This window comes from Pleurodeles waltl, chromosome 8 (genome assembly GCF_031143425.1).
Source record: "Pleurodeles waltl isolate 20211129_DDA chromosome 8, aPleWal1.hap1.20221129, whole genome shotgun sequence".
Taxonomy (NCBI): Eukaryota; Metazoa; Chordata; class Amphibia; order Caudata; family Salamandridae; genus Pleurodeles; species Pleurodeles waltl.
Window position 1 is genome coordinate 595,192,744 of NC_090447.1, and position 13,507 is coordinate 595,206,250.

General features: G+C 40.6%; 1 protein-coding gene across 7 annotated transcripts in view; it reads left to right on the forward strand.

Moving 5' to 3' along the window:
• The window catches only part of RASA3 (RAS p21 protein activator 3), an 821,322-nt gene that overhangs the window by 213,799 nt on the left and 594,016 nt on the right, over window positions 1–13,507 (forward strand). For 4 of the 7 annotated variants that reach the window (XM_069204628.1, XM_069204625.1, XM_069204626.1 and 1 more), the window contains exons 2-3: window positions 7,856–7,973; window positions 13,291–13,374. In XM_069204628.1, the coding sequence (XP_069060729.1) occupies window positions 7,897–7,973; window positions 13,291–13,374 (161 nt within the window). In that variant the 5' untranslated portion in view covers window positions 7,856–7,896. The remainder of the gene's footprint in view (window positions 1–7,855; window positions 7,974–13,290; window positions 13,375–13,507) is intronic. The other 3 variants (XM_069204627.1, XM_069204630.1, XM_069204631.1) reach the window with 1 other exon arrangement.

The following is a 13,507-nucleotide window of genomic DNA, read 5'->3' on the forward strand; positions in this document are numbered from 1 at the left end:
AGAGTGAGCGGGCAATAATGCTGCTAGATCCACTGTTCTTGCCCATGCCCAAAATCTGAACAGCTCTATATTGAGCCTTATCTAAACCTGGGTTAAAAACGTACATTCTAGTTTTTTGTTAACTAGATTAAGATTGAACCTTGTACACTTTCTTGTTGCATTCCCCAGGCAGGGTATATATGCAGCCCACCTATCTCCTTGTCCTTGTGATGGACGTTCTCGCAAAAGAACGCCGCACTTTATTCTTTTCTGTAAATACTATACCTCGCTAAGAAAACTACTTATTTTACTTTTTTTTAAAGCAGCCTACCTTTAGACAATGCAGGGCTGCTATGAAAGGTTTATAGAAACTGCCTACAGTAAGGATATGTTATTATACTGCAAGTTTTGTACAACCTGCTATACGATTAAAGTCTGCAATTTGTTTGATATACTGTCATCTGTCATTTGAATTATGTTTAATTTATGATCTGTGAATTTTAGAAATTTTTTGCAGACAATGCAGTGCTGCTGTGGAATTTTTACAGTTGCTGCTAACAGTGCAGATATATTATTTTACTGCAATTTTTGTATTATGTGTATAAAACCTGTAGTTCTTTTATGATTTTTTGTTATTTCAATTATGTCTATCTGATGATCTGTGAATTTTAGAACATTTTAGTATATTATGCAATGTATTATGCATGATTATATTTTGTCTCTTGTATGGTCACTGGGTGACCCAATAAAGAGTATAAATGGAGTTATGACTGCAGAAAGAATTGTTCATCATCCAGTTCTGGTACAGGTTTAAGTGAGGTCTTAATTATTTTGAGTTGGTGGTCCACACCTTTTAAGCATACTTTAAATTGACTTTTATAGTTTATTTTAGTTTGTGTGTGGCAAAACAGTCTACAGTTTGCCCTCGTCCACTAAGTCCTCTCCAGTGGACGCATTAGCTTTCTCTCAGGTCACCACTGCATTGGCTGATTTTTGTTGCCTGGGGGAGCTCCTCTTGAGGTTGGTCAATGGCTGCCTCACTGTTGTAAGCCCAAATAGTCTGGATATCTCTATTGTAGGATGACAACGAGATTGCTCCCTGGGTGAAATGGTCACCACTGGCATCTGTTAACACGAGTTCATTTCCAGGTAGCATTAATACAGCATTCCACTCTTTTAGAGGCCAGTAAATTGGGTGCCATTCACATGGAGACTGAAAAGTTGCACTACGAAATGATGTCTAAAAACAAGTTGCTGTTAGATTGATCTATGTATATGGGCCCCATCCATAACCTAACATTTTCTGTTAAGTACATGTTATTCAGCAGTTTGGAAGCAATGCATTATCAGTATTTAAATAGTGTGGAAACGCCCTATACAACACAGTTTAGCCAATGTTTTTGGTCATTTTAAACTGTAAGCAGCCAGTGTTGACACATTTATGAACAGTAGAACCAGTGTACATTGAGTAGGCTGGAATACACATCTCCAGGGGCAGTGGCATTAAAGTACCAACCGGTGCAACAGACAATGAACAATAGAAATAAAACAACAAGAATTGGCAAAGCCAATATTTATCTGCTGTAAAAGGCCGGGCTATTGGCTTGTCTAACACCAATGTGGCCATCACTGCATCACAAATGCATGTGAATGTGTGAGAATATTTATCTGCTGTAAAAGGCCAAACTATTGGCTTGTCTAACATCACAATGTCCATCACTGCATGACAAATGCTTGTGAATGCATGAGAAGCCATTATGGGATGAGCAGGAAGCTATTCCATGATGGTTACGATGCATATCCATGAATGTATTGTGGTGCATCAGTGGCTATTATGCGGTTTTTAATTTAATGTTCTAACATTGCCAACACCCTTTTAGAATGATAAACTAAAAATAAAAAGGAACGTGGGCGGCAGCTCTGAAAAAGGAAACAATGGGGTCGGCAGCACTTTGTAGCTGCTGGACCCTCCTAAGAAAAAGATTTGGAAATGGGGAAGGGCAGATTTGAGCAGGATAGGCAGAATCAGGCAGTAACAGAATGGAAATGGAAGCAACAGATAAGCAGAAAAGGGCAAGAAATGGACAGCACGGGCATCTGAGGGCGCAGAGATCTCTCCTGGAACGGGGGGAGGGGTCAGGGAAAAACAATCGGCACACCCTTGAAGAGCTAAAAGGTAAAGAATAAGCATTGGCAAAGCCAGTAGGCCTGGCTTTAATGGATCAAGGTAAGTAAATACAAACATCCAGCCCTGTTGACATTGCCAATGCTTTGGATAAAATTAGCAGTGGTTGCTCTTTGTACACTATGCATAAAGGAAATAAAGCAGTAAATATCAAAACAGTATGGTGATTGAGTGTACTTTCCTGATTTAAAATAGTCTCTCAGGCATTTCAGTGGAAGCACTTCCTGTAAAGAGGAATTATACATCAAACAGCATGTGTAGGGGTGTGGAATTTAATAAATGATCTGCTTGTCCATGGGACAGGTTGCTTCATAAATCTACTTGTCCTGTAAAAAAAAATCCACTTGTCCCTGTGGTGCCACCTAGTGACAAAACAAATTATAGCAGCAATAGTATTATATAAGAACTCTTATAATAGCCTTTTCTTATTAAGCAAGGGCTCATACTATAGTAAGGTTTGAATACTAGCAATTCCCATATTTTGCCACCTTTCAGTAGATCTACATACTGGGGCTGGAGGTAGTGGAAAGCAATAGTTTCAGGATTGAAATGCCCTTTTGAGTTTGTGCAAACCTAACTTGCATGTTTTAGGGGTTTTCACCAGCTCTTCGCTAATCCTTTCCCATACCGAGAAAGGTTGGAAATTTAGTCCTGAAAAGAGCAGAAGTAAAACTTTGTCCATGACTGGTGAAAAAGTGGTTGAAGGTAAAGTGAACTTGTAATTGCTCAACAGATTTTCTTGTGAGCAAATCTACACATTTATATTTGCTTGTACTAAAATGCAGTTCATAAATATTTTTTGTAAGTACAATTTCCTTGCAAACTTCTGTAAATTCTTGTGAATTCATGAAAGGCATAATTCTGCACTAATACAAGGATAAACACTATGGGTGCACTTTTGTGATTTTTTTAATTTTTTTAAAGAAATTGACCCCTAGCTAGTTCTGGCATTAACCAGTACTTTTGGTTTTTATTAAAATTCTATCTTCCTGTTCATTTTCATCCTTTACTGTGCGTGAAGCATATCAGCACAAAAAGTAATTTTGTTCAGTACCAGGACCTACTGTGGAAATGTGTGCTTTTTGAGACCAAAAAATATTTTAGCTAATATTTGTTATGATTGTTAAGACTGGCAGCTCTCCCAATAAAGTTTTATAAAAATCAAGGTGTACATTGACAAAACAAAAGGCTGACCACCAATGTCGACTTTGCCACTGCTTGTTTATTTTCATGTTTCCCATAATCTTATTGAAAGTGGTTTACATTAATTTTCCATTAAGGTTATTTATTGCCAATACTAGCGTGCCTCAACACAATTTACTAAATGATGCTTCAAGGAAATAGTACCTAAAATTTCACAGTAGATTAGCAAAACATTTTTCCCAGGTGCATTTTTTGGGAACATTTTACTTTGAGAGCAACAAATCATCCAGCTTGAATTCAAGCTTCTCTAAATATTAGCATCTTAACAGAGATACCTGCTTATGCCCGTGCTCTCTTCCTCCAGTTTAGATATGGGACTTTACCAGTCAACAGTTTTACTGCTCGATGGGCGAAGAACAGTTCCGAGGCAAATAAATGCTCAAAATGTAATACATTGGAGGAATCAATCGAACATGTTCTGTTTTTTTTTGCCCCCTCCTATATAAGAGTCCTAGGCTAGGGGGGAAATGGATTTTTCCATTGTGTAAAGCTTTGCTATTATTTGACCAAGTTAACGCCTATAGAATTTGTAAATATGACTCGTCTGGGCACTAAATTGTTGACAGCAGCTTGGTCTATTCGTCACAGGGCCACTCACAGTGTTTGACTTCCAATGTTGAGCTTTATAGCAGGCATAGCGGGGAACAACAGATGGTTATGATTTTTGGATGGGTTATCCCCTTTTTCCTGTTTCTATTTAATGGTTTTAGAGATTATATTTTCTCATTAAATCTTAATATAATTTATAGTGACAATATTATAACAACAGCATTTGTTTTTACTATTTTTAGTTTTCATGGTCAGTGGCTGAGATAAAGCACTTATTTGTCAATCTATTTACTGTATTATAGCACACTGCATTTTAGATTGTTACGATCAAAACAGTTTTTATGACTTACGGCTGAGATATCGCATCTATTCATAAAACTATTTACCGTATGATAGTACATTGCACTTTAGACTGTTAGTATCTGAATTATTTTAATAAGAGCAGTTTTGGCTAAAAAATGTGTTTTTCATTTTTAGGCTAATGGTATACTGAACCTTATATTAGTAGTCTTGAAATTATTTTTATACTGAAGTCTTGATTCCATGTGTTTATACAGGTATTAATGGTTAAAAACACATCTCATTTCAAATAGCTGTGAATCCAATATCTTCTAGCAGGAGCTTGCTGAAATGTGCTGACGATCGTTTTTTAAGTAGGCAAGGAGGTTTCCTGTTATTTATTTCTCTTAGACTATGAAGAAACCAAAGGTTGTTCCTGTTTTTAGTATTTATTAAGAGCTTTTTTATTATTTATTTTTCGTTTTTCTTCTTTTTATGTACTGATGTATTGTTGATTGTACTCTAATGGTCTAAATTTTGACCGAATAAAGAGAATTGAATTGAGAGAGCATTCTGGGAGCCATATACATGTCTTCACACGTTTGCAAAGTTTAACGAAAATGAAGCTATTTTTATACTGGAACCACTATCACTAGTGCAGTCTGAGCTTTCTTTATTTTCTTGGAGTGCACACCCTAATAATAAAAGCTTTGCAAAAATTACCCATAAATAAAAGTTTGAACAGCAGTAACACATGGGTATGCAGATAATGGCCTTCCCTGATCAATAATGTACTGTAAACTGGCCGCCAAAGGTTTTGTGCTGCAAGAGGTTGGATTCATTTGTCCCAAGGACAAAATAAACCTGAAAACTTTTTGTCCTTGATCCCCCAAACAATATGTCCTGGGCATTGGTCTACAGGACTTCCACACCCTTGATGTGGTAAAAGAATACTACTCCTGTTGGTGGAGCTGATGCTAACTCTGTTTATATTTAAAAAATTGTTAAATATGTCATGCATAACAGATGCGCTGTCAAGCTAGATGTAAAAAAGGAATACCCTCATTTAAGCAGCGAAAGGATCCGGAACTCATCCAGGCATGACTCCTGGGACTGATAAATAGAAGAATCGGAAGAAAAGCCATTGACTCAGGAGCGGATATCTGAAACAGACATCAATGCCACCTGGTCATGAGCAACAGGCTGACCTAACTTTCACTCTAATTATATGTTATGTATGTGATAGACAGATGAGCCTTCACTGGGCACTCATCTCAACAGCTAGCAATTCACTTCATCTTGTCTGATCTGAGACCACTCGGCTGTATTTTAAACAGCTGTCCTTCTTGGGTGCGTGAGAAAAGATTTGTCATCCCTCACCTCCACACATTCAGAATCACATCCTAAAACTTTACCCTAAAGATAGCTGCATTTCCTTCTTCAGCAGAGTACCTTTTGATTCATCTGCTGATTTCAGGGAACCAGAATAAGTCCCTACCATAACTTTTAGAACCGTTGATTGTTAATAAGTACTGAGAGAACAACCTCAATTCATAACTGCCTTGTAATGCTGCTATTGGCCAACTGTAACCTGTGTTCCAGGGGCAGCTGGTGAACTTTGAAAGTGGTGGGGTGTAAGGGCAACCTTGAGTCTCCCTGCATATTTGAAGCGTGGAGCTTCAGTATGTCTTTTGGAAGATGTGTTTGGAAGTTCCACTACCTTTGCATTTTTTAAGAAATGTGGCAAAATGGTGCATTTTCCACACTCAGTGCCATTCTAAACATTATTGATGTTGTGAGGGCAGAAGTATCCTAAACACTCCATTTTTGCACATCTAAAAGCACACTATTCAGGTGTTTTGCAAGATATGGTTAACTGGATGCCTTTGTGTTTGCTCCATAGTTTATTTATTTATGGCTATTATGAGACAGTGGGCTAATGCATGAGTCAGCGTACAAAATACACTGTTTCAAAGAACTACAAATGAATGATAAGTTAAACCTGCAAGTTACAAATAAAACCGAACTAACTTGTTGGATGAGAAGTGGCTGCTGCTGTCAGAACTCGAGTAGCAATCATTAAGACATTGTCAAAGTGCTCCCAGGCTCTGTGTAGGCCACACCCCTTCTCCAGCTTATCACAGGGTAATGCGTCTGATTTATTGGAACCTAAAAATGCAGAACCTATATTAATTTTGGGAACTCAGTGATATAAATAGCAGCAAACAGCATTACATTTTCAGCAATGTAGGTGAAATATAAGGTTGAACATACAACAATTCTGTATTGATACCGCACAGAAACATGTTGATATGGATGTCCAGAAGAATCAATGGGCACGCTGCAGTAGCCATGTCTCCCTCCCAATGCTAATGGACTGCTGATGCTGACAAGATACCCTGGTATTGCGTTTGTAATATTCGGCTTGGCAATTGTCACTAGCATTGCAATAACTTATGCACCACTTGCACAATACATGTAAAACAGAACTGGGCAAATTAAAAACCCATTGCACATCCCGGATGATGGCTGAGATACATGTCACCAGTGACGGCTGCTGATACTACACCACCCAGTGACAAGTTGAGAAAGGTGCCCCCTCGCTGATTGACACATCTTAAGGAAGCACATGCAGTCGCGCCTCGCTGCATTGATGCGGGGCGGGTGTGGCATGCAGGGGTGGGTGTGGAAGGAAGTACTATTTAATTAAAAAAAAAAATAACTTACCTTCCTGGGCCACTCCGCTCCTCCATCTCCTCTGCTGCATGCAGGCACAGGCTCACAGCCTGCTCTGCGGCCAATCCTGACGCTGCTCAAAGCGGTGTCAGGATTGGCTGTGAGTGCCCAGCCAGGGTACTCCCAGGCAGAATGGGAGCCTGTGCAGGCTCTCTCCAGCCCGGCAACTTTGTTGCTAGGCTGGAGAGAGCCTACTGCGCTTGTGCCTTTGGCCAGCCCAAGAGGGCCGGTTAAACATACATACTCACTGAGGGGGTGCTGTGGCCCGCACCTTTTACCAAAAAACGATAATAAACAGTTTATTTTCATTTTTCGGTAAAAGGTTTGCAGCTCCTACTGCTGAAGCGGGGGGGCTAGCGTGCCTTTGCCCTAATGGAGGAGCCGCCCCTGAGCATAGGGCTTAAGCCTAAAGCGCTGGTGCTGTGTTCAATCAATGAGGGTACTGTGCATCAAAAGTGGGTGTGGCTCTAAGCATTGCAAGCCCCGAAAAAGCTGCGACTAGAGATCATGCGCACTAGTGCACGCTTCTTTGAGAAGCGTCATGCCTCTGCCTGACTCCCACGCAGAGCAAGGGTCAGTGTGACACTTGCACACAGAACGACTGAAATAACACATTGAAAAGAAATAGGAGACAGGAAGGTGGGAAGGGGTTGGGGGCAGAGCCCTGAGGCTTCTATTAAGGAACCGCCGCTGCGATGTGCACGTTTTAAGAATTCTTTAGTGTTATGCACTGTGACATCTAAAATATGCTTCTAGGTGATTGTGCAGACATCAGGGGTGACATGAGGTACTTTATGACCTAGGATAAATTAATATTATGCCTCCATAGGTAATAAAAGAAAATCAGTCTCATTTTTAGAGCTGGAAACAGTCTTCTTGCAGTTTAAAATGTTTTCTAATATTTCCCCCCTCATTTTTTTTTAGGTGAATTAAAGAACTTACCATCGTACCCAGGGCCAAACAAGATGCGGGACTGCTACTGTACAGTAAACCTTGACCAAGAAGAAGTGTTTAGGACCAAAATAGTAGAAAAGTCATTATGGTGAGTACTGCCACATCAGAAGGATTTTTTTTATGACCGATTGAATTCGATCTTTCCTGTTGCTTACTGCTCCCTGTTGGGGCCATCTATGTGTTTGTATTAATTTGTGCTTTCAGGGGGGCGCCTTTTGGGAGCGTAAGCCATTAGATCTGAGTTTATAAGAGTCCAGGAATTTGTAGGCTCAGAAATCCCTTTTTTAAACCATTAGCGAGGCCATATTTAACCAGTTGTGCCCATTTTTAAACGTTGTGCTTGCAAAATAACATGCATTTACCAGGTCAAAGGTCGGGATGTTTTAAAAATGAAAATGTAGTTCTCAGGTTTGGCTAACAGACCTAAAGGAGGCACAGCATTTGCAATAGCACAACCTGCTTTCTTCGAACATGGATTACTTAAAACTCTGTCAGTCATCATTGTTTAAGGTTCACACCGAAACTGCCTGTCTTAGTCAATTAAGATTACTAAAAAGAGATTGTATTACGTAAAAAATGTAAACTGTATGCTCTTTGTAAGGAGAAAAGAGGTTGGCAAGTCAAGGTTTCGTCTTTGTCGGGCAGGTAGGATGTTGCATGTCACGCTTCATGATTTTCAATGTAGTACTCTGTTTAGTATTCTGGTGCTTCGGCCCATAGGTTGATAATGGCACATGACAACACTTCCGTTATAGTCTCAAAACAAAATCAGCACCCTGCCAACCACACAGCTTGATGTCCACGTGTGTAAGCGCTTCCGCGGCCTGATTAGGTTAGTAAGGGGTGTACAAATGCTAAAATACATTACTGCATGTAAACAATTGGTTATCATGGAGATTGAATTTGTCTTTCTTTCTTGTTGGCTACACCGCTGAGAGATCTGATTTTCAGCTAACTATTGTTAACATTACGAAAAGGCCTGCATCGCATCCATAGTTACCTACTGCTTTTTCGTGATTTTAGATACATTTGGAAATTTGCAGTAAGAGGCACAGTTGCATGTCCAGTGGCAGAACTTAGTGCACATCGAGATCCACGCTAAACCCAGGATTTGGGTGACATGTTGTGGCTGAAACATGCTTGACATGCTTTGTAGAGCTGAAGACCAGGTCAGAAGCATTCAGTGGAGCCCAGGGGTGGATGAACAGCGATTGAAGTTTACACTAAAGGCTTTGGCTTGGGGTCCAAAGAGATGCAGAGGAGAGCTTACAAAACAGCAAAGCAGTGATTTCCATCACATTTTTTTCAACTTTTAAGCGGTATATTGCGAGTTGTAGTGCTTTTAACAGCTCAAGTATTACTCCATTTGTCGGAGTTGGATACCAAGGTTGACGTTACAAAAGGGAAACTTTTTTAAAAAAAAAAAGACTTTATGGAACTTTGAACAAAAAGACGATGTGTGCATATTCTTTGGCCCAGAGATCCTCTGCTGAACTATTCTTAAATACTTAAATAAACGCAGCTGAGTTTTAATGTGGGTTTGATAGAACAATATGCACTGGCTGTGTTAGCAAATTAATTTTTATTATTAATTGATAGCAAGAACTTTAAAAAACACATTTTAAATCACTAGATGTATGTACTTTTCTAGGTCAATTCTAGGTGGAAGATTTGTAACAGCACACATATTACGATGGTCACACAGAGTACAGTAGAGCAATGAACTGAATTTCAGCATGGAGCCACACTACGTCTAGGTGCTGTTGGTGGGGTGGCAATGGTAATAGTTAGTGGGTTTATTAGAAAAAGAAGTCTCAGGAGCCATACAGAGTCTAAATTGGCATGGTTGCATCCACTGATTACAGGAAGCAGAGTTAGATATTTATATAATAATAGCTTTGCATGTTACAGGGACAAGCTTGTCATCTACAAAAGCTCTCTGAGTTAGGATCAGAGCGGGCAAGGTGGGTGTCGCAATTAGGCATCGTATGTCAACTGTTATTAGCCATTCTTGCCTGTGCATTGGATGTCATTGATGGAGGGAGGGTGTTAGACATATCACCAAGTGACTTGGTGCTCTGGACCTTCTCGGTTCGCAAATCTCGGTGTTAGAGAAGGTTATCAGAAAGTCATTGTTTTGATTGGCCAACACAACCCAAAAAAGACGACATTACTGGCGTAGAACACACTATTGCCGTGCCCAGTGCCACCTGCAAACCCCTAGGCTTTATGTTGTGTTAGCCAATCGAGTCGCCCAATTTCTGATGTCCTGCAGCAGGTCCATCACACTGTTTTATCCCCTTCTGTTCTTGGCAGAAGAGAAGTGAGGAATTCTGCAGTGAGTCGCCTGTGCATTTTTTAAATCATTTGTTTTATTTCCTATTCCGTCTTCGCTGTATTTGGGTTGGTGCCTGGAAGCTGTTATTCTGTCAAACTGGAAAGCGCTACAGGGCAAACTGACATCCTTTGGAGAGGTCGGATTATTTCAAGAGGGTTTCCATGGTCATCTTTGAAGCTCGCTGAATAGAAAGCATCGATAACAAAGGCTGATGGACTGAACATGCTAACTTTCTCACACGTAGAAGCATATTCATTTCCGAAGGGAGGACAAAATGTTTATTTTCTTTTATTTGGCAGACATGTTTGCTTGATCTAAGCAGTGAAGAATTAATGGCTCCGACCTCGTGGAAGGTGAATGTGGATTAACGTTTTACCGTGGCAAGGAGAGTGCTTTGCTGTGCAAGAGGAGTAGTTTGTTACCAACACCAACTGATTTAGTGGAAGTCCGTGCTTAGAAATGCCAGAGGACCTCCATCTGTTTTACAATTATTTAGGTCTTTAGAGTTCGGTTTAATTTAAGTAAAACTCATACACAGCTTACTACCAGCTTGTTATGTTACTGGCAAGATCTACAGCCATGCACATTTGCACAAAGACGCATTAGTGTTGGAATAGTCCCTCTCTGCAGCGTCACCCCAAACATTTTGCCTCCACTCCTCCTGTCTTCTGAACCCATTTTTGTTGGTTTTTGGACTCTGTGCATGCACTTTACCACTGCCAACCAGTGCTAAAGTACTCTTTAAAACGTTTTAAAGTTGGCCCTCATGTGACTGGCATATTTAATTTACTTATAAGCCCCTAGTAACGTGATACGGCATGTATCCAGGGCCTGTAAATTAAATGCTACTAGTGAGCCAGCAGCACTTGTTGTGCCGCCCACTTAGGTAACCTTTTAAAACATGTCTTAGGCCTACCATTTCAGCCTCTGTGCAGTTTTAAACTGCCAATTTGACTTGGCAAAATAAACCTTTCGCCAGACCTAAAACCCCCCATTGTAGGTTCCACCTCAGAGCACTTGAGCTGTGCTTGAGAAATCTATTGTATTTAATATAAATCTGAAAATGGGCTTACATCCAGTCCCCTTGCTTTTCTTGCTTTTTATTGGTTCCTGTGCTTGCCACTTACTTTTCCTCCATTTCTATTGGCTGTAGCACTGTTTTCTGCATTTACCAATGCTTGTTCCTCGTATGTTTTGTCTGATCAGTATTCAGCGGTCCAAGTACTGTGTTTATCTACTTTGGTTTAGGAAATCCTTTTCTTAATTTATTTGCTATTTTACACACAGCGCAAACCCCAAATAAAGTATCCGATCCCCAAAGAAAGTATCTGAGCTTCACAGGCACTGAGAGATTAATCGATTTACACAGGAACTGGATGTCGTGCCTCCCACCAAGTCTCAAACCCTGATTGCAGAGGCACCCACCAGTCCCCCCAGGGCAACATGCACTCACTAGTCCCCCCGTGGCCAAAGAAGGCACTCGCTCCCTTTTTTGTGGAGGCCTGCACTTGTTCCTTTAGCCAATGCCTTAAATGCAGTGAAGCTGTATCGCTCACTTTTGCCATACCAACTACAACATATGCTTTATTATGTCTTTTCTGTTCTATAAAATGGGGCCACTACATTCTGCCGGCCCGCCCCAGACTACTATTCCCATTAGCTTCCATGCTTCCATGTTACTCAGGACTGCCGATCAATCTTTCTGACCATCCCGGAGATTACAATGGCTGCTGTGTTTAGCTCTCACTGTTTACTACTACACAATATGCAGCCCATGGCACAACAAACATGCTTGGGGCTGCAGGGGCACATGACACCCTGACTACCTGCAAAGACGCACTTGAGTCCCTGCTCGATGCCCAGCAAGGTCCTGCATTACACAACATTACCGGGGCCTGAGTGCTTTGAATGGACAGATCAATGGTGGTGCCGCAGATTAAAAGCTTCTCAGTGACTCACTTATTCACACAATTACCAGCCTCATGCATGCGGGTACCGAGGTGAGAATGCGGCCGTCCTCGTCCCCAGGTCATCTTTTACAGGCATTTGCCATGCAGAAAGTGAGGGCTTGGCATATGGTTAGGGGGAACTTGTTATGTTGTAAATAAAGCTACCTGCATGGCATAAAGCACACTGGCTGGCTAACATGGGGCTTGAGTTTACAAAAGCAGCTACGTTTAGTGCTCACTGCTTTTCGGATGTATGTGTGTTTATTTTTACAAAGTGTGCACGATAGACACCTCCGCCCCCACTGATGACTCATGGATTAGTCCTTTTTGGCTTCGGGCAGAGAGGGAGTGAGCACGTCACTCCTCACTATGCTTGTTCTGTCTTTGTATTTACAGTGATCCCGTGCCTTCATGTACGTGCCTTTCACCTAAACAAAATTTAGCCCGCTTAGGCACAAGATGCAGCTGCTTCTTTACTATCTACTTACAATAACATGAAGACACACATCGTGACATTTTATCTTTGGCCTATGCCATGCATTCTTAATATAGTGATTCCCTAAGTGCATTGCTGCACCTTGTCTAGACATAACAGAATGTGCACTGGAATTACCAGACACAACCTCATGGATTTACCAATGCTTGTAATATGTCACCCCTAAGGTAGGCCCTAAACATCCCATAGGGCACAGTGCAGTATATTTAAAATGTTGAATATGTACTTTTAAGTTTTATATATCCTGTTAGTGAAAACATTCCAGATTTGTTTTTCACTACTGCGAGACCTACCTCTCCTATAGGATAACATTGGATTACCTTATTACATTTAATGAGTGCTAACATTCAATTGGGAACAGGTAGAAATGTCATGTTTGGTCTCAAAAGAATTGTAATTAACAACTCCATTAATGGTAAAGTCGGATTTTAAGTCACAATCCTGAAAATGCCATTTTTAGACACATGGCTTTTTATTGTCCTAACCATTTGGTACCTGTATCCAGGGGTGTAGCTTCAAGAGGGGTACTTGGGGTGTGACACCCCACGCATAAATGCATTGCTTGGTAGTTGCCTCTTGGGCCCTGATTCAGGTCTCCTATGTATTTGTTGTTTTTTTCTAGTCAAGCCAACAATGCAAGAAAAAAGAGTAAACTTCGATGTAAAGCAGGTGCATCCAGTGGCATAATTTCAAAATGTGAAACCAGGTAACCTGGAATCAAAACCAGCTTCTTACTTGTCCAAATTGTGATCCTAAGCAAACATTTTACTTCACAGAGTATTCTTTTTCTTTATTATCACATATGAGAGCAATTTTTAATACTTGAGTTCAGGATGTGC